Raw genomic sequence first — 22,436 nt, 5'->3', positions numbered from 1 at the left:
GGAAATCTATTGTCCTGTTTCCTGCAGTAGCCATGGCCCTCTCCTGCACTTGTTCCTCAGAAACTGTTGTCTGTTGATAGACAAATTCCTGGAGGATAAGGCTAAATCCTCTTTTAAGGCCTTCAGGTGGAGACACCAAGACATCTTGTGGGAATGAATGCCAAAGGTTGCCACAGTCTGAAGAAGTACATGGCTACTGGAATTGTGAACTTGTCTTACTGCTACAGTCAGATACAAGGTTTCTTCAAGTAATCTCTAGGTTCATGTTATAGTATCATACAGCACACATTTTCATTGTAACTTGAAATTCAGTTCAGCAGCTTTAAGTATATTTAGTAGGAACTAGAATCCAAATAGGCCTGAATATGCATAGGGTAGGTTAGGGATGGGGGACCTGTAGCTCTTCACGTGGTGTTGGATTCCAGCTCCCATTTTCCCTGAAGAATGGCCATGCTGGGTGGGGCTGATATAGGAGTTGGAATCTAACTATTTCTGGAGGCCTACAAGTTTCTTGTTCGTGCATTGAAGTAAATGGGACTTACTTCTGAGAAAGCATGTATCTAATTGTGCTGGGAAGTCCATCTGCAGTTATCTCATTGAATGTCACCTCAGAAGGGCCACCTTCACCCCATGCATTTATTCCACTTTAAACAGTCGTGGCTTTCCCCAAAAAAACTTGGGAAGGATAGTTTGTGAAGCGTATTAGAGTTGTCAGGAAATCCCTGTTCCCATCATAAAACTACAATTTTCAGAGTTCTATGGGAAGAGGGACTATTAAACCACTCTGGAAATTGTAGCTCTGTGAGAGGAATAGGAGTTTCCTAACAACTCAGAACTCTTATCAAACTACACTTTCCAAGATTCTTTGGGGGAAGCTATGACTGTGGAATAATAGTCAAATAAATCTACAGTGTGAATGTTGCCAAGGTCTCATGGTACCAAAAGGCCATACATAGGATCTGAATATCCACCTGTTCATTCATTTGATACCATGTGTATCCCTTTGGATCCTTCCTCCCCTCACTCTTTCTAAAATTCAGTAGCTTTAACTTTTGTCATACCATACTGTTGTCCACTATTGATAATTACAAAGTTCTACTTAAGTATTTGAAAAATTAAATCTTGCTGTAGAATGAAAAATGACCACTTTAATAGACGATGCTGTTCACGTTTATAAACATTCCTGGTAGTATACTTGGAGATTGATTTTATAGACACAGGATAGCCCAGTGTGGTAAATGTAAAATAAAACCTCTAATCTGAATATGGTTTTTCATCTGTTCAAGGGTGGTTAAAAGTTTGATTGGCCTTTGGGACTAGTTCAGTATGTAACAGGTTTTGGTCTGATTTAATAATTCATCCTGACTTACAGATATGAAGAGAGGAAGCACTGTTAGATTTATATCACAGAAGATAATGGCTATAGATAGATCATTTGAAAAGAAATCAAGTAGGTGCCTGTTGTGACTTCTTGTACTACAAAATCTTGATGGTCAAAGGAATTTGGTCATAGTCACCAACCTAGGATCAGAGGGCCATGGTAGGAGGAATGGAAGGTTGGGTAAATGTCAAAGGCAGGATGTTACAACCTTCAATCATTAAACCTTGTTGAAGATATATAAATGAGGGATGGGTGTAGTAATGCAACATAAATGGAAGGCAGTGTACTTGAATGTGTACTAATAAACAGCAGTGCAGGTTGTGATGGTGGGTTCATCCTCAGACTTTGAAACATTGAAATTATCCAACCTAAATAAATACGAACATGGGAGATTTGCATCTAATGGACATATAGTTCACCACAAAACCTGCATTTTAAAAAAATGAATTTTCATCAAAATCTACATTGTAATGTTTCAGTACTACTGGATGATAATTTGTAGTACAGTAGGGCCCTGCTTTTGGCATTCCGCTAATACGGTGCCAGCGGGACGATCAGCTGGAGGGGGGGCTGGAGCTCCCCGCACTCCAGCTGATCACGCCGGAGGAGGGGAAGATCAGCTGAAGCGCGCTACAGCAGATTTCCTTTTCTGGAGCGATCAGACTCCCGCTCGAGCTGATTGCGCCTGAGGAGGGGAAGATCTGATCTTCTTCTCCTGTGGTGCGATCAGCAGGTTAGGTTCCAGACTCCCGCGCTACAGCTGGTCTGCTTTTCGGTGGTTTTCGCTTTTCGGCGGGGGCTGGAACCTAACCTGACATATGAGTGGGGCCCTATTGTACATGTAATCTTCCAAAATGGGAAGTTTTTCCCAGTGAAATATGAAGCATGCTTTTTAAAAAAAATGAAGCAAGTGAAGTGACCCACTTTAACATGAAACCCTACTTGAATCTCTGAAAATTACTTGAGTCCTACTTTCCAGAAAGTCAAATTGTCATTTAAAATTCCATAGTTTTTGTTAAAAAAAATGGCAATACCCAGTCAATTCTAGGGTCCTTGGTAGTATCTGCTTTTGACAAAATGTCTGTCCTTTTTTTCTTTTCTGAAAGCTATGTGTATTCCATATTAGCATACTTCCAGTACTGACAGGGTACGGTAATAGATCAAATGCAAAGATGTATCACTGAACACTAAAGTCAGGATCATTCAGACCATGGTATTCCCAATCTCTATGTATGGATGTGAAAGTTGGACAGTGAAAAAAGCGGATAAGAGAAAAATAAACTCATTTGAAATGTGGTGCTGGAGGAGAGCTTTGAGCATACCATGGACTGCGAAAAAGACAAATAATGGAGTGTTAGAACAAATTAAACCAGAACTGTCACTAGAAGCTAAAATGATGAAACTGAGGTAATCATATTTTGGACACATCATGAGAAGACATGATTCACTAGGAAAGACAATAATGCTGATAAAAACAGAAGGGAGTAGAAAAAGAGGAAGGCCAAAGAAGAGATGGATTGATTCCATAAAGCAGCCTTTCCCAACCAGTGTGCCTTTAGATGTTGTTGGACCACAACTCCCATCAGCCTTAGCCAGCATTGCCAATGGCTGAGGCTGATGGGAGTTGTGATCCAACAACATCTGGAGGCACACCAGTTGGGAAAGGCTGCATAAAGGAAGCCACAGACCTGAACTTACAAGATCTGAATAGGGTGGTTCATGACAGATGCTATTGAAAGTTGCTGATTCATAGGGTCGCCATAAGTCATAATTGACTTGGAGGCACATAACAACAACAACAAACGGTAATGGAACTATCAGCAAGCATTTCTCATTTTGTAACAACAGAGTTGTGGCTAGCTGTGTATAAGAATATGAAGTGATTTTTACCTCTTTAGGAGCACTGAGTTTTTTGAATGTATCGATGTTTTTGAAACAGGGACATTTTTGATCCTCTCTGACTACTATTACCCTGATGGGGACCCAGAGTGCGCTTGGATAATGATGCTGAGCATCTAGAATTGGAAGCCATAGACACAAAAGAAACGGAGATAAAAATCTCTTAAATCTGGTGTGTATGTAGCCTGTGTCCAGAAGGAACAGAGTTACTACTTGTTGCTCAATTGGCTACAAATGTGTAGCACATATTTTCTTATTTACATAGCTGTAGGGGCTAGATCACTTTTTCCTCATTACCTTTGAAACTGAGACTAACCTGGGGTATGGTGTAACCTGGGCCTTTCGGTTCTGGTTATGACCTGGCTACACAGAACCTTACACATAAACACCCAGCAACTACAAACATATGGAGATCTTTAACTGGGATTTAGATGTGCACTTTAAATTTTTTTATAAGGTCTCCCATACCAATAGAGCTCAGATTCCTCAAGTTTCCAAATCTATGTGGAGAGGTTGAACTATGCAAACTGGATGAACCATTTAGCCATCTCTTCTTGAGTTGCTAAAACATCCCCCATCAAATAAGTTACCAGCCAGATCTAATCTCCCAACAGCCTTAAGAGTTCCACAGCTCCATTGTGGTACTTTTAAGTCTTCAGTTGGGAGATGTTGTTTTCTATCTCAGCTGACTTTGTACCAATCCTCCCAATCTACTCAGCCTAAGGAGTATTCCCCCATGCACCATGATTACAAGGAAGATTTTGCAGCCTCCTGCTCCTTCACTGAGGGCTGTTCAAGACTCTTACTGGTTGAGAACCATGCATAATTCCAGTTATTGCACCTCAAGTGAAGAAGCATGGTACAGAATTGGAGATCCAGTTGCAACAGACTGCTCGATAGTGTGATGAGCTTCTGGAAAGTTGGAGCTTAACATCAACAGTTTTACATTGCTCCCAGCTTTACTAGGGGTTGTGCAGAAGTTATGGGCCAGATCGTCCATTATTACCCCATTTAGAAAGATGGAAAACAGTGTGACAGTTTCCCTTTTTAATTAAGATCTAAAACAATGGTTAGTGCTGATGCTTATGCATCATGCAACTGAAATTGTTGGGGGTGGTAGTGGTGTGCATTCCAGGGAACAAAAGGTTGACCCTACACTAGATGCTGAATTTAGCATGTGCATTGTTGGAACAGTCCTTCTGTTGTATAGGTGTATGCTAATGCAGCAGAGTCAGTGACATTATTAGGTCCACAATACATTGCATCCCAGTGGCTTTCAGTACTTTCATAGAATCATAGAGTTGGAAGGGGCCTTGTAGGCCATCGAGTCCAACCCCCTGCTCACAGCAGGAAATCCACAGCTAGAGCATCTCCCGCAGATAGCTGTCCAGCCTCTGCTTGAAGACATCCAGCGAAGGGGATCCCAACCACCTCCCTAAGCAGTCGGTTCCATTGCCGAACTGCCCTTACTGTCAAGAAGTTCCTTCTAATGTCCAATCTGAATCTATGCTCCTGCAACTTAAAACCATTAGACCTAGTCCTACCCTCTGTGGTAACAGAGAACAAATCTGTACCCTCCTCTATGTGACAGCCCTTCAGGTACTTAAAGAGTGCAATCATGTCACCCCACAGCCTTCTCTTGACCAGAGTGAACATGCCAAGTTCCTTCAACCTTTCCTCATAAGACTTCTCCATACCGGCTATCATCCTTGTCGCCCTCTTCTGAACCCGCTCTAACTTGTCTATATCCTTCTTAAAATGAGGCGCCCAGAACTGAACGCAGTATTCCAGATGAGGCCTGACCAATGCAGAATATAGTGGGACTATTACTTTCCTCGACCTGGAAACTATAGCTCTGTTTATGCAGCCCAAAACCATGTTTGCCTTTTTTGCCGCAGCATCACACTGCTGGGTCATGTTCAACTTGCGATCCACTACATTTCCAAGGTCCTTCTCACACGCACTACTGCTAAGCCGGGTATTTCCCATCCTGTACCCATGCATTTTGTTTTTGTGGCCTAAATGCAGAATCCTGCATTTGTCTTTATTGAATGTCATTTTATTAATTTCAGCCCAATTTTCTAGTCTATCCAGGTCCCTTTGGATTTTATTCCTGTCTTCCATTGTGTTAGCTATCCCTCCCAGTTTCGTATCATCCGCAAACTTCATAAGGCTTCCCTCCACCCTATCATCTAAGTCATTGATAAAAATGTTGAAGAGTATCGGCCCCAGGACAGAACCCTGTGGCACTCCACTCGAGACCTCCTTCCAGTCCGAAGCAGAGCCACCGACGACCACTCTCTGAGTATGGTTTTCCAACCAGTTGTGAATCCACCTGACAGTATTTCCATGTAGTCCGCATTTGACTAGTTTGCTAATCAAAAGGTCGTGGGGGACTTTGTCAAACGCCTTGCTGAAATCTAGATAGATGACTTCTACAGCATTTCCACCATCTACTAAGCTAGTGACCCGATCAAAAAAAGAGATGAGATTAGTTTGACAGGATTTATTCTTGACAAACCCATGCTGGCTCCTTCTAATCACAGCATTGTCATCTAGATAGTTGCCAATGGACTCTTTTATTATCCGTTCTAATATCTTTCCCGGTATTGAAGTCAGCCTGTAAGATTCCCCGGATCTTCTTTTTTACCCTTTTAAAAGAGCGGGATGACGTTTGCCTGTCTCCAATCCTCCAGCACCTCTCCCGTTCTCCATGATTTCTCAAAGATGATGGCAAGAGGTTCCGAGAGTACATCCGCAAGTTCCTTCAATACTCTGGGATGCAGTTCATCAGGCCCTGGAGATTTGAACTCATTTAGGTTAACTAGGTATTTCCTGACTATCTCCTTATCAATCTCGAACTGCAGTCCCGACCCCTTACTGAGATTGCTACTGATGCAAGGTTGCACACTGTTCCCTTTTTGGGAGAAAACAGAGGCAAAATAGGTGTTGAGCAGTTCTGCTTTTTCCTCGTTATCTGTCAACATTTTGCCATCCTCATTGAGCAGCAGTCCCACCGTTTCCTTGGTCTTTCTCTTGCTTCGAACATACCTGAAAAACCCCTTTTTGTTGTTCCTCGCTTCCCTCGCCAGCCTCAGCTCATTCTGGGTTTTAGCTTTCCTTACGCTATTCCTGCAAGCCCGAGCCGCTCATCGGTACTCTTCCTAGGTGATGCGTCCTTCCATTCTTTATACATGCTCTTTTTTACTTTTACCTCCTCCACCAGTCTTCCGTGTAGCCACATTGGCTTTTTCCGATGTCTTCCATTTTTCTTCCTCTTTGGAATTGTTTGCGATTGCGCTACTTGTGATATGTTCTTCATGAACTCCCACGCTTCTTGGGCTCCTTTTTTCTTTAGTCTATCTAGCCACGGGATCGTACCCATCATTTCCCTGAGCTTGCTAAAATCGGCTTTCCTGAAATCCAAGGTCCATGTTTGACTATATTCTTCTTTGGCTTTCCCCAGAATCCCAAATTCCAGCATTACGTGGTCACTTTCCCCCAAGGTACCGACCGCTTTAATTCCCGTGACCAATTTGTCCATGTTAGTTAAGATCAGGTCCAGGATTGCCGATCCCCTTGTTCCTTCTTCTACTTTTTGCAAGAGGAAATTATCAGCAAGGCCCATCAGGGATTTGTTGGAGGTTTTGTGCTTTGCAGAGTTTGTCTCCCAGCAGATATCCGGGTAGTTGAAGTCCCCCATCACTACTACTTCTTGCCTCCTTGAGATTTCAGAGATTTGTTTGAGAAAGGCCTCGTCTACCACCTCTTCTTGGCCAGGGGGTCTGTAATAGACACCTACTACCATGTCAGTTTTATTTGTTTCTCCATTTATTTTTACCCAAATGGTCTCTACCGGACCCCTTTGTTCGCTGTCTTGGATTTCCATAGAGGTGTATTTGTCTTTGACGTATAACGCTACTCCCCCTCCTTTTCTGTTGCTTCTATTCTTTCTGTAGACTTTATATCCTTGAATGGCTATATTCCAATCATGGGAGTCATCCCACCAAGTTTCTGTTATCCCTATGAAGTCATATTTACCTTGATGCCCTAAGACTTTCCTTTTGGTGGATATTTGTGAGTTCTTCAGATATGGATTGTACCATCACCAGATTATTTTTCATGCCAACTTGAACATTGCTAGTCAACTGTGACCTTCTGACCACATAAGGTATTATCTGCCTTGTGTTCTGTACTTACATACCTTCATTGACATGATCTGCAGCTTAAGGAAGGCTGTTCTATTTTATTTTATTTGTAACCTCTCCTTCCTCCAAGGTGCCATACGTGGATTGGTCTCAATTTATTCTCACAACAATCTTGTGAAGAAGATTGGGCTGAGAGGTTATAAGTGACCCAAGGCTAGGTTTTGCGCTTCATGGCTGAGCAGGGTTTTTTAACTCTGGTCCCCCAGGTTTGACAGCTGCAGTCCACGACAACACACTGGCACTGCTACAACATTAATGCCACTCAAAGTGTCTTGCCCTCCTTTCCTCCTGTATATATATAGTTGCAAGTGTCACACTTACAAAAGGGGGAGCTATGGCAACCTGTGGGGGAGCAGCTCTGGTGACCACTGGGGGGGGAGGCGGTGGCAGGGCTTTGGTGACATTTGGTGGGGTTGGTGAGCAAAGTGAGCAGGCATGGCAGCCCCTAGTTGAGAGTATAATTGTGGAGGAAAGGGTGACTGGGTATCATAACTGAAACCAGGGTCAAGGAAGATGCCAGGAATATTATTTTCTTATTCTGTAAACAAATAAGGATATCTGTTAAGATAGCCAGTGTGGTGTAGTGGTTAAGGTGCTGGACTATGACCTTGGAGACCAGGGTTTGAATCCCTATGCACACATGAAGCTCACTGGGTGACCTTGGGCCAGTCACTGCCTCTGAGTCTCACAGGGAGGCAATGGCAACCCCCCTCTGAATATTGCTTATCATGAAAACCTTCTTCATAGGGACGCCATAAGTTGGGATCGACTTGAAGGCAGTCCATTTCCATTTTTTCGTTAAGATAACAATTGGCTCTTCTGTAATATTGAAAGTTCATTTTGTCAGTTTTGGAACAGCTGTTTACATAGTGTGTTGGCAGCTTCTCAATTTTTGAAGAGGAAGTTTTTAGGTGTCACTAATTCCTTCCATCTTAGGGCAGTGCCATGTACAGAATGGCAAAAGTCTGACTTGTAGTCAGACCTCCAACAAAATGTTGCAGTTTGTCTTCATCCCCTAACAAAAGTGCTTCTGGTCATAGGTCCAGTGAGTGTCTGTTCTTCTGGGATGCTAAAGCAGGGTAATTAAGCCCCCATCCCCAACTGACAACATTCTGTATCTCCTGGCGATGACTGAGCATGCCTCATCCTCATAGGGCTTTTTCTTTTGGAAGAGGGAGATGGCAGTCTTGATGCTTAAACAGTTTTTAAAATATGCTGGTATCCCTCTTGTTTCTCAGTGGGCCTGTTGTAGTTCCATTTCTGCTGGCATGGGGCATAGATGTAGTCATTTAGATAACAGTCTTTAATAGTATTTGCCCATTCCTAGAGCATCTAAATTGTAGTTGAAAAGCTTGTGAATGGGGAGAGCAGAATAATAAATTTAAAGAATGGAGAGGGCAGAAGGAGAATACCCATGTAAGAGTGAGAAAGTGGGAGGTCTTGCCTCCTTTGCCAACTCATTTTTGTTGCTCTTCCTTGCATCCAAGAACACAGGGAGTTTAGTTGAGCCCAGTGGACCCATAATGAATACCTCTCCCTCCTTCTTGTACTGTTGTGCTTTTCAACTGGAGGGACCAGTTGCTCCCCCAGAAGGATGGGCTTGGTCCAGACTTCACCCAGAAGTCTCAGGATGGGTTACACCAATTTTAAAATACAGCATTAAAAACAAACTACAACAATCTAATATCACAAAATAGGGTGGGTCCTAAAAATAAATGTGTTGGGTAAATGCCAGGGTAAAGAGGTGCTTTAAACACTAGCCTGAACACCTTGAATTAGGCCCAGAAATGAACTGGCAACCAATGCAGCTGTTTTAAAACAGGGATTATATGCATTCTAAGGGAACCCCAGGCAGTAATCTGGCTGCTGCTTTTGGACCAGTTGAAGTTTGCCAGTTATATTCAAGGGCAGCCCCATGTAGAGCACATTGCAATAATGTAATCTGGAAGTTAGCAGAGCGTGGAGTACTGTGGCCAAGTCATCTCTGTCCAAAAAGGATTGAAGCAGACAGAGCTGGAAAAGAGTACTCCTAGCCACTGTGGTCACCTGTGCCTCCAGTGACAGTGTTGGATCCACGAGTATCCCCAAGCTGCAGAGCTGCTTATAAGAGAAGCTGCTTCACACATTTGCCTGCTAATAATCTTTTTGGAAGATGAAAGGGTGTGTGCATATGTTCCTATCCCCACTGGCATCCAAAGCACCTGGCTCATGCAGCGTCTTATATTCATAGGATGGGGGGGAAATACACATCTGCTCCATCCACCACAGGTCTTCTGGTTGAGTGTGAATTAACCAAAGGCTGTAGAATCCTACTCAAAGAGTGCTTATTAAGAGTGCGCGATCTGCAGAAACAGCCGCAGGAGGGATCCAGGACAGGAGCTTCTGAGCCGCCCGCCATCCCATGGAGCCAATTACCTAGGGAGGTGTCCTGCCGGAACCCACTGAAGTCAGTGGCAAATGTGGAGGTGTGCTTTTCTTTAGTAGATTTAATAGAAAGTTTCAATTCAGAGCGTTTCATAAATCAGCTCACAGGTTTCACAGAATTTAGCATGTTTAGTAGGAGTACCTAGACACAACTATACTGTCCTAAGACGTCGCAGCAACTAGTCATGCTCCCTTCTTATGCTTAAGTAAGGATGGGCAGGCACCCTACCTGAGTGAACTAAGTGGTACTGCTAAGAGTGTATGCACTCCTCAGAGGGGCCGTGGGGATGCCTTGAATTTGCTGGCGCAATCACCTCTGTGTAGGAGGTGAGGGTGGCTGTTCTGCCTCAGCAAGATCCACGCCATCAGAGGGAGGGGGGATGTGCTGTGGTGGCAGCAAAGGGGATGAACGTTGGGTGAAGAGGCAACTGCCTGACTGGGCTGAGGCTCCTTGTGGGTAACCGGAGCCAAAGGTGTGGAGCTGTCACTGTCCATGGTGTGAGGGCTTTCAGAATCTACTGCACTTGTAGGCACGTCGTAACTGTCATCCTATTCAAAGCCCTCCTCGTCCTCATTCTTGCAGCTGCACCCCCTCTCGGTGGGGCTCCCAACAAGAGGTGGTGGGCTCTCCAACACTGGAGGCATTCAAGAGGCAGCTGGGCAGCCACCTGTCTGGGATGCTTTTACTGTACTTTGATTCCTGCATTGAGCAGGGGGTTGAATTTGATGGCCTTATAGGCCCCTTCCAACTCTACGATTCTATGATTCTAATTCTGTGTAGTGCCAGTACAGTACTGTATACAGTTGAGGTTGCCCTGCTAACTCTACAATTTACAGCTCTTCCTACTTATGGATAAACCGCAATGATTGTTCCAAAGCGTAGTAGTTGTTACACCGATGGTATTAGCATCCTTTTTTGTTTTTAATTCCTTGTTTTGTATGAGATTTTTGTCTTGATTTTCTTTTTTTATTCTTTATTCTTGATTTTCTTTTTTTATTCTTAAAAACTGAAAAAATACATCAAAGGAATGTAACCATTGTGCAGAAAAATAGAAAGAATTATCAAAATAGAAAATAAATTATTCTCTCTATCCATCATATGGCTAGTGAGTTATTAAAGCTAAACTATATTCACTATGCATAATATAACTTATCCATCTTACATCCTGAGTTCATATCAGATATTGAACCGTAGTTTTAAATCTGTTCAAAAATTGCCACTTACCCTGTCACTTAATTCTGTCATTTAGCTATTACTACACAATCCCAAACTTTCTCTCTCCATTCTTTAATTGCTGGTATCACATTTACTCTCCAGCATATAATATTCTTGTGGCCACTTAGGAGATATGAAACTAATTTCATGTGCTTTACATTTTTTGAATATTATAAATAGTTTAACAAAAATATTACAGGATGAAAAGATATCTCGTATCCTAAGATCTTACTTAGTTTCTGAATTGCCTTCAAATATTTCTTTGCAACCTTGCATTTCCACCACAAGTAGAAAAACTCGATTCTGTCCTTCTGACATTTCCAGCATATTGGAGAGTAATTCTGATATATTTTATTAATTTTCACAGTATACCTCCTACACATTAACTTACAGCAATTCTCTCTTATGGCCGCATTGAAAGAAAATTTATTTAAAATAATATTTATTTAAAATATTTCTATCCTGCCCTTCTACCCTATAATAGGGCACTCAGGGCGGCTTACAAAAATAAACTCAAACATGTACATAATAAAATTGTAAACAGTAAAATCACAAAAACATTAAAATACAATTAAAATACAATTAAAATACAATGTATATATATACACACACATATATATAGGGGGTGGTACTAAAGGGACTATAAAGGTAAAATTTAACGTAGAAGGCATAAAATCAGTGTCAGGCTCTACCTTCAGTCCCTTCCAAAGGCTCTCTGGAACAAGATTGTTTTCAGAAGTCTCCGGAAAACCAACAGGGAGGGAGCAGAGCGGACTTCTTGGGGTAGGGTTAGACTTTGCAAAGGTTCTCCCATATTTCTAGAGGAATGCTTTCTCCTCTGTCTTGTCCTCATTTAATCATGTATTCCTTAATTCAGGCTCAGTTTCATATTTAAGCAAAAGTTAATTTTTTATAGCAGTCCTTGCAAAAGAATTGTTTGGTTTGATTATTTGTAAGAAACACTGAGTTGATGGTCACTGAGAATTGTTGAGGTGACTGGTGATGTCTCTTGGCATCTGATATGACAAAAGTATTTCCTTTGTGCCAAATGACTTCCCTTTTTTCCCCTTCCCAAGGAGATGAAGGTGAGACTAAATCGCAGACTGTGCCAATGGAAGAAGAGGAAGATGACGATGATGATCCCGAGAATAGGTATGATTCCATCCGTAAGGACTTTAAAAAGATTATAACACACCCTAGGCGTGGGCGCAAACAAGAGCATCGGAACAGCAAGCAGGTTGTAAAAACCAGAAGTGCCTGCCTTGTAAAGACTCGCTCACAGGCTTCCCGCAAGTTTGACCGAGAGGCCAGAAAACAAACCCCCAAATCCAGAAATGAAAAGAAAATAAGAAAATACATTTAAGTGTTAATTCACACACCTTGCATAGGGTGTGTTATAAATGCATTGCAGCACTGTCTGTTCTAAATTTCCATGTAAAATGTGGATTTTGTGTAAATTGTACACTTTAAAAATATGCCAGTTTGATAATTATGGCTACCTAGAGGAATAAGAGATACAGTTTAGCAGGTAATGTGGCAAAAATCTTTATTTTGGTTCTTGAATATCTTGGAATTAGTTTGCAAATTCATCCTTATGAAAATCTGATTAGAAAGCAGAGCCATGCTTTTGGAGAAATCCATTTTGTTGTATACAGAATGATTCACCTTTTAATTTTTTTAAAAAGACCTGGTTTCAGATAAAAATGCTGCTAATCTAGCTGTTACTTGCTTTTCACACACAACGTTTAAATGAATGTGTATTAGTGTACTTTTAAAATCTTTGTTTAGGGATTGACAATACAAAATGATGAGTAAACGCTTGAAATTTTTTTTGTAAGACTTTCTTTTTAAAAAGAGTCAAACTTGAGTCCCTTATTTAATTACTAGATTTAAAATGCATTCCTAGTAGATAATTTTAGCTAGAAGATTGTTAAGTGTTTTCTTGAAGTATTATTCTTTATTTCTTAATACCTAGCAGATGAATCTTGAGATAATAATTGCATTTAGTAAATAGGTGAATTCCTGGAATTGCTTTAAAGGGGGAGAGATACTGAATATTGTTAATCCAGGAAAGAATCAATCTACCTCTCTTAGATGGAGTTGGTGTTCATCAGCAAATAGTCTTGACCAGTATACGAGATGAATATTGGCTGACTTGTATTATACCATTTTGCAATGCTTCATATTGTACCAGAATCAAGAAAAAGCAATTTAAGGAGTTGGTTCAATGACTATGTATGTTAGATAGATCCAAAGAGCTGTGTTCAGGTGTTCTACAGGTGTTTCTGGTCCCCTTTCTAACTGTGCTGCTGTTCACCCTCACCCCCCCAAAGAGCAGCTCCTGTGGTGTGGAGGGATGCAGCTTCGGGTATTCCCCCTTGCCATTTGCAAACTGAAGTACTTTCTGCCGGCACATGGGGCTGGTTTGGATCCCTATCTTGGTGATTTGTTCCCTGGTATACCAATCCCAAACTTACAAACGCACTTAGGTTTGCATTTTTACCGTTGCTTGCTGTTTGGACAAAAGACCCACTTCTACCAGGCCAAAGAGGGATGCTAGAGATCTGTAGTAAACGTGGCAGCTTAGTCTGCGCCTACAATTTTCTTCTTCTGAAGAAACTAGTATTTTGAAACGTCGCTTACAAAAATGCTGAAATCCATCTTTTGCCAAAGTGCAATATTTTAGTGGGTCATCATATAACAGACAGTGCTGTATTTCATTGTGGTGTGTATTTGTTTCTTCTTGGTTTGTCTGAACTTTGAAATAGTGCTGTTTTAATATGTTGTTTTTGTTCATTAAGAGATTCATAGTGTATTCATGAACAATGCCTTTGAAGTATTTGATGGATGCAATAAATTTTTGTAAAACATTTTTCTCGTCCAAGCATTTAATTTAAGAAATATAAACTGCATTTTTTCCTGCTAAGATGCAATAGGGCATAGTTTATTGAGCTATTTTCATTCATATTAAAAATTGTCCACATAACAGTTAGATATTCCTGCGGTCCCCTAATTTAAAGCTGAACTGTATTAAAACATAGAACATCAGTTAAAAAGAGGTGTGTCTCATTAGTACACTGTTGTTGTTTTCTTTATTTATTAGCTACTTCAGATAATTTAGGAGCATGTAAAATGTATAATTGTGAACATGCTTCTTGATTCTAGTTGGAGTTGTTAACATATCCCAGAAGACTTGTGCATGCATTCAGGACTTCCCGTTTTCTTTCAGATGCAATACCCTGCATGATTCAAGCACATGTGCTGGCAAATCACATAACACATTCCTCCCCTTGATATAAAAAGTATTGAGCTGATTTGTTTGTATGAGTAAGTGAGTCAGCTTCGAGCTGCCACTGTCAAAAAGGCAGGAGGTACATGCATGGTTTTAATCTTGCACTGTGGTTATAACTGCAAAAGACTGCAAAATATTTGAAAGGGTGCAAAAGTTGGTCTCTCTTCAGTGCTATAAATGTAGTGAACAAATATTAATGTCCTAATCAGCAATGCTCATTGGGGGTCAAGTGGATTGAGAGAGTCCTAGCTTTTGATAAAGAAAACTTTTATCAGGTACGCACAGATGGCTCCTGATTCTCTTATCCCATAGAGTGTGAGTAAGAGCAACAAGGCATGAGGTGAAACCAAGATTTGTTTTTGGCCTACCAATCATGGTTTGTTTCAGCAAACAATCTAAGATCTACTATTTGAATGTAATACTAAGCCAGGGGTCATGGGTTTGTTGCTCCTACAAAGTGGAAACTATCTCCACGTTTATGTTAAACTATTAATTATGATTTTCCATGACATGCAAACTGGGCTAATACAGATATAGGGTTGGATCAAGAAGAGGTCATCAACTAAAGTCCCATCAACATAAATAGGACTAAGCATATTTCAGTGGAATTAAGCCACAACTTAATTACCTCTGGATTCAATCCATAGTTACTTTTTGGTCAAGGATAACTTTAAGGTAGACCTAACCAAGATATATTGTAATCACGACCATATCCTGCATTGCACCAAAATATGAAAAGATTGGATGGTGAGCAATTGATAATCTTGTTTTCGACAACAAGTTGGCTATTCTTGGAATAGAACTGCATTATCAGGTTCTGAGGCTCATCTCCTTGGCTTCGTTTCATTTCTCTATCTTGAATGTCTAGCATTTCCTGAATTTTATGTCAAAATGGGTTTTGTTTTAAAAATAAAACATTTTAGTAACATTTAAAACACAAAATACTGACATCCTATGTATTGAAACCAGAACATTATTTGAAAAATTACTTCATTGCTTTACTTGCTAAAGCAAGGGATGGGGAAAAGATTTATGTCAATACTAAATTCCAACATTTTCTTCACTCTAGACCAGTGGTTCTTAACCTGGGGTGCACGCACCCCCAGGGGTGCGAGACACTTTTTCTAAGTGTGCGAGGCCCAACCAAAGATTTTGGAAAACTGTCATTTATCTTAGCTAAGTTAGGCTAAAACGGACATTAAAGTAAAATAAAATAAAATTGAAATAAAAAATGGACGGTATTTTTTCAGGGGGTGTGAGAGCATATTTTGGAAATCCAAGGGGTGCTGGCAGTGGAAAAGGTTAAGAACCACTGCTCTAGACAATGATTTAATTAGAGATTGGGCACATCATATTTTTAAATGTGGCTCCTATGATATAGGACGAGCCACTGGATTAATGTGATTTTGGACAACTCAAACTAGCCATACAGTTTTATTCGTAATTCCATCTTATTTTGAATTTTAGCACTCATGGAAGCCATGGCTTCTAGTGATTGTGGACCAGGCCTACAGACAAAAGAAAAGTATTTTTACAAAGGAGTTTTCATGTGAAACAAAACATTTTTTCCAACAAATAACCTTTTTTGCAAGATTGATAATTCACACACATGGAGAGTCTACTCTTACCAAAAACAAAGTGTCATGTGGCACCTTAAAGACTAAATTCAGGTAGTATGACATAAGCTTTAGCAGACTAAAGACCATGGAAGCTTACATTACAATAAATGAATTTGTCTTTAATGTGTCACAGATAAGGTCCAAAGTTACTGGAGGCCAGGGAAACCCTACTCCTCTGGAAACTGTTACTCATGAAGTGATCATCTCTCCCGGCATCAGGGTCACTATGGTCTAGTTCGTAGTAAACATTTTTTGTACGCAGCACATGTCTGCACAACTGGTGATCCACCAAAGTGAGCATAGTCCAGTAGCTATGCTTGAAGGCTGAACGGGCTCTAACCTCCTGTTTTGCTGCCTGTTTAGGACAGCAAATATTGAAGGTCAGGACAAATACATTTCTTTTTGTTGTTTTTCCAGGTGAACTTTGAATCACAAAATGTGGCAAAACGTATTCAAGTAATCTGCCAGTTAAAACGATCCCTGTCACAACTCTTCATTTGGCTTCTTATTAGCACAATTTCTCCAAATGCATCTTGCTGCTGCTCTGCCTTGGTGACCAATCAGCCTATCTGTTGGGACAAAAATACAAAGATTAACTTGATATATTGTGATACCTGTTTTGTGCTGTACTTATTCCCACAGTAGGATGGGATTGCCCCCATATATTTACGTTAGATTGGCATTTTCCATGTCTGCATTTACCCATTGGATGCAATCCAGTGGCACATTCCAAACTTGATATACGAGTCTGTGTGATCCGGTCATTCCTGTGCTACACCAACAGAGACTCGTGAAACTTGGATCATGCAAGAGTGTCTCCAAAAGCAGCCCGCACTATGGTATTGATAGGAATACTGAAACATCTAGCCATGTGTTTTGAAATTCTGTCCATGCACATGCCATTGTAGGAAATGGTAAAACCCAGCAAATCTATCAATAACGTATTTCAGTTGGGTATTCAGATACATGCTGTTCCTAATCTTTGGTTATCATATAAATACGGATTCCTTGAAAACCATGGGCAAGCTTTAAACTAGTTTTACTAATTTCTCACATTGTGTCTCCTTGAAGTGCACTAACTATAATGTGGACAGTGTTCCTTCAAAATACTGGGAATCTATAACTAGGAAGTTAGGCCAGACAAAACTGTATTCTGAATGTTACTTCTGGTGCATTTTGACTGGCTTCAGGATGAGACAAACTGGTTTCATTCAGAATTGTGCCAATAAGACATGTGACCATAATGATGGGTCAACAAATGGGGTCTTTTGCAATAGAATGGGACTTGCAAGTTGTCAGCCCACATCCACCAGTCATCCCACTACGAGGGGGAAAGTTTGGCTCTTCCTGTGCTGCTCCTGGTCATTTGTACATGCCTGGGTAAAATGTCATTCATTTGAAAAGGCCCTCCCTGACTGGGATCCTAATGGTTTGAGTTATTGTGATTAAAAATAAAATGGCAGCAATCAAATATTCATTTTAATGGAGGAGGGGTTAGAACACTAGTCCTAGTTCTTATGTGAGCCCTGTTGCATTGTGCACCTCATGTGTGCAGAGTTGATTTGTCATCTTATTAGTCCATCATGTGCTGTACCACAAAACAAAACTGCATTGGGCAAGATTCTAGGGTCAGAAGCACATCCAATTCTAATTGGTTAAGGGATGTGGTTTTTTTATTTTAAAAAAGTGATTCACAAATTGAGTCCTTATTTAAAATTCGGTTAAATCATACTGAATTATCTTTGAATATACATTATATTCTTTGTATCTTTTGCAACTCATTAATGCATTTGATGACAGTGGAAGTACAGACTTTTTGCATGCTGCTAAATCTGTAAGGACATTGTTGGGTAGGCCACTACTAGCTTAAAATAGTGTATTTTTTGTTGTTGGAAAAGAATGCCAGATTCCCAATGATAGTTTGTAGTATCCAAGAACCTACAACACCCATTCTGGGTATTTAAGGGTTCTGGTGCTAACTTTTTCAGAAAAACAGGCCAAATCACTTTTGACACTGAATGGTTTATTTTTATTTATTTATTCAATTTATATAACTGAAGTTCTCTGGGCAGTTTACAGGAATTAAAACATAGAAAATTACAATGAAAGAGCAAAACAAAAGCCATTATGAAATTACAAATCACTAAAACAGAGGAAAATAATCTTTGCAGCAACAAATCAATTTAAAATTTTTATAACAGTTTGTGATACAGCATGAGGTGTGTTTCACCGGGCATGCGTAGAGCAGATCTCACTTTATGTTTTGGTGGCTACCAGGATTTTGTGGGATTCTTACATTCAGTTAAATGTTGCTGCACAGTTAACACAATGACACAGAGAAGGCGACACAGCTTAATCATGGAACTACAGCAGCAACAGCTATGCTACTGAAATTGCAAGTGTTTATTGCCATTGTTAAAAAAATTGTCTTCCACAATACACCAAATTATCCTGCCATTTCCAACAATCTTTCTCAGCTCTTAAAATTCTCATTTCAGGTTTGTTTCCATCCATAATCTTGCACAGTTCTTAAACTCTTAATATGGTTATGTAATTACTTGGCATTTACTGATTTTTATTGCCGAACCAATGGAATACACCTCTTTTGTTTTACTTCAAAGAATTGCCAAGAAAATGCTTTTAGAAGAAATCAAAGCCAATCTTTCCTCAGAGGAGGAAGCTTCTTCTGATGAAGAGTCCGATGAAGGGAAAAAGAAGAAAGAAAAACAATCAGAAAAAAGAGGCAAGAATGGTGAGCAACAGATAGTAGTATGATAAGAGTCATCATATTTCACTGGTAGCCTGGGTAGGCCTCCCCCAGATAAGGGCACAGTTCCTTTCCAGTAAATTTCAAAACATTTAGCAAGAGACAGATGAGCAGTACATCTATTTCTACAAAATATGTAAATTCACTAAACATTAAATTCAAATGACAATTGTGAATAGATCGCTAAAATAGCCATCTGCTCACTGCATAATCTTGAGTTGAAAGCTTCATATCAATGCCTAAAATCCTGTGACATAATGCTGAAGTATAACTTGAATACTTAATTATTGATATAGTAACATTTGTATATTAAAAAAGAAGTACAATTTATTGTAGTTAGTGAGTAATCTACTATTCTCAAGAATTTCATAAACTAAAAGGTGTGTATTGACATAACCTTCCTCTGATACTGATCTGGGCTGGAAAAATAACATGCATGGGAGAGGATTTATGTTGGTTTCCCCCCCCCCTTCTATGACAGAAGAGAATGAACAGGAAGATGATTCTGACTCTGATTCAGCTGTTGAAGAGGCTAAGAAACCTAGATATAGACACCGCTTGTTAAGACACAAATTGACCATGAGTGATGGAGAATCCGAGGAAGAGAAAAAGGGAAAATCTAAAGAGGCAAAAGAAGTTAAACGCAGAAATAGAAGAAAAGGTACAAAATCTAAAGTCTGTTTGTGTGTGTGCATACAAGAGTCTGTGTAGACAGCCATTATATTACCAACATATTCTCACTTGAAGATTCGGGGTAAACATCTCCTTGCCACTTTGTTGGAATAGTGTTTGTTAAACCACTGGAAATCCTTACTCTGGCAGTTGTATGTATTATGGAATTCTTGAAGTAAGCATTAAAAACATTTATTTATTCCTACTGCCTTTCAGAACAATAGTCTCTCAAAGCAGTTTACAAGTTTTCAGTAAAGTACAACAACAAACCCCTTGCTATTGGATAAATAAACATGGGGTAAAATAGGCTAAAATCAGCATTGCCTGCAGTCAGTAGCCAATGGCCATACTATATTAACTACAAAAAACCAAACAATCCACAAGTAAATTAAAACATGTAAAAACCAGCAGTGGACACATGACTCAACCATTCTAACCTAACACCAAATTTTAATTCTGGAAGGCCATTCTAAAAAAGTACGTCTTTAGCACTCACTTAAAAGAGATTGGCAATGGGACTGGCCCGATTTGTTGATATTTGTATTAGGTAATTTATGCCAAAGCTAGGTTTGATAACTGAGTCAAAAGCTGCAGCCAAGTATACAAAATCAACATATACATATCTTGTAGGGCTGTTAACATACTGCTGGGCAGGATAAAAAAGGGTTATACAGTAGTCAGTTGTACGTTAATCCCTTTGAAAGCCAGCTTGTTAAGGGGGGATAATTAAATTCTTTTCTTTCTTCCAACTGGTTAAAAATAACATCCAAAGGATTAATCAGGCATGGGTTCTCTCTACTGCCTTTTAAAAAAATTGTAAATACTATAGTTTGGTTCTGTCAAGTTGGAAGCATGCATCCTGCTCATCTGAGTAAACAGTTTGGCCAATGGAAATTAGTTTGTTTAGTTCTGGGGGCACATGTTTTCCCCAGGTGACTTGGCAGATGAAAGGGAAATCAGGCTCCCCTTGAGCATGGTCCAGAAGTTCCAGGTGGCGCAGGATGCAGAGACTAGACTGCTGATAGGCCAGATGGCCAACAGCATGTGATGCCTCTGCTGAAATATCTGTGCTGGCTGCCCATAAGCTACCAGGACAGATTCAAGACTCTTACATTGATATACCTTAGCCCATATATCCCACCTTAGCCCATGTATCTCAGCCCGACCCCTGAGATCATCCAGAGGAGCTCTGTTAGTTGTCTCCCATCTTACAGAGGCCTAACTGGCCTTAACCTGAAGTCGGGCATTTAATGTTGCTGGTCCCATACTATAGAACACATCCAGAGGTTTGGCAGACATCCTTGCTTTTGACACTTCAGGAGTCTGTTGAAGACTTTTTCTATGCCAACAAGCTTTTGCAGCGATTTAAATTTACTCTCTTTAGTAGCCAGTCATTTTAATGGTTGTTTTGTTTAGTTTTTCTGTTTTTATGTTGCTGTACACCACCTTGATGTTAGAAATACTTTTGTTGATCATGACCCTATGAATCTGTGACCTCCAATAGCATCTGTCGTGAACCACACTGTTCAGATCTTGTAAGTTCAGGTTTGTGGCTTCCTTTATGGAATCAATCCATCTCTTGTTTGGTCTTCGTCTTTTTCTAACTCCCTTCTATTTTTCCCAGCATTATTGCCTTTTCTAGTGAATCATGTCTTGTCATGATGTGTCCAAAGTATGATAACCTCAGTTTCATCATTTTAGCTTCTAGTGATAGTTCTGGTTTAATTTGTGCTAACACCCAATTATTTGTCTTTTTCGCAGACCGTGGTACACACAAAACTCTCCTCCAACACCACATTTCAAAGGAGTTCATTTTTCTCTTATCCACTTTTTTCACTGTCCAACTTTCACATCCATACATAGAGATTGGGAATACTATGAATGATCCTGACTTTAGTGTTCAGTAATACATCTTTGCATTTGAGGACCTTTTCTAGTTCTCTCATAGCTGCCCTCCACAGTCCTAGCCATCTTCTGATTCTTGACTATTGTTTCCATTTTGATTAATGACTGTGCCAAGGTATTGATAATCCTTGACAAGTTCAATGTCTTCATTGTCAACTTTAAAGTTACATAACTCTTCTGTTGTCATTACTTTAGTCTTCTTGACATTCAGCTATGATCCTGCTTTTGTGCTTTCCTCTTTAACTTTCATCAGCATTCTTTTCAAATCATTACTGGTTTCCGCTAGTAGTATGGTATCGTCTGCTTATCTTAAAGTATTGATATTTCTCCCTCCAATTTTCACACGCCCTTCCTCTTGGTCCAATTCCACATTCCGTATGATATGTTCTGCATATAGATTAAACAAATAGGGTGATAAAATACACCCCTGTCTCACACCCTTTCTGATGGGAAACCAATTGGTTTCTCCGTATTCTGTCCTTACAGTAGCCTCTTGTGCAGAGTTTAGGTTGCGTATCAGGACAATCAGATGCTGTGGCACCCCCATTTCTTTTAAAGAATTCCATAGTTTTTCATGATCTACACAATCAAAGGCTTTGCTGTGATCTATAAAGCACAGGGTGATTTCATTCTGAAATTTTTTGGTCCGTTCCATTATTCAACGTATGTTTGCAATATGATCTCTTGTACCTTTTCCCTTTCTAAATCCAGCTTGGACATCTGGCATTTCTTTCCATATATGGTAAGAGCCTTTGTTGTAGAATCTTGACCATTACTTTACTTGCATGGGATATTAAGGCAATAGTTTGATAATTACTGCATTCCCTGGGATCCCCTTTGGGATGTATATTGAATGCTTCCAGTCTGTGGGCCATTGTTTAGTTTTCCATATTTGTTGGCAAATCTTTGTCAAAATTTGGACAGATAAAGTCTCAGTAGCTTGTAGCAAATCCATTGGTATGTCATCTATTCCTGGTGATTTGTTTCTTCCAAATATTTTAAGAGCAGCTTTCATCTCACATTCTAAAATTTCTGGTTCTTCATCATATGTTT

The 22,436-nt window shown here is 40.1% G+C and overlaps 1 protein-coding gene across 1 annotated transcript in view; it reads left to right on the top strand.

Moving 5' to 3' along the window:
• Window positions 1-22,436, top strand: part of ATRX (ATRX chromatin remodeler) — a 163,982-nt gene that overhangs the window by 51,985 nt on the left and 89,561 nt on the right. The window contains exons 10-12 of the mRNA XM_061598106.1: window positions 12,205-12,280; window positions 18,661-18,791; window positions 19,288-19,467. Coding sequence (XP_061454090.1) covers window positions 12,205-12,280; window positions 18,661-18,791; window positions 19,288-19,467 — 387 coding nt within the window. The remainder of the gene's footprint in view (window positions 1-12,204; window positions 12,281-18,660; window positions 18,792-19,287; window positions 19,468-22,436) is intronic.

Source organism: Rhineura floridana, chromosome 16, assembly GCF_030035675.1.
Source record: "Rhineura floridana isolate rRhiFlo1 chromosome 16, rRhiFlo1.hap2, whole genome shotgun sequence".
In the NCBI taxonomy this organism is placed as follows: Eukaryota; Metazoa; Chordata; class Lepidosauria; order Squamata; family Rhineuridae; genus Rhineura; species Rhineura floridana.
This window is presented reverse-complemented; position numbering and strand designations above follow the sequence as displayed.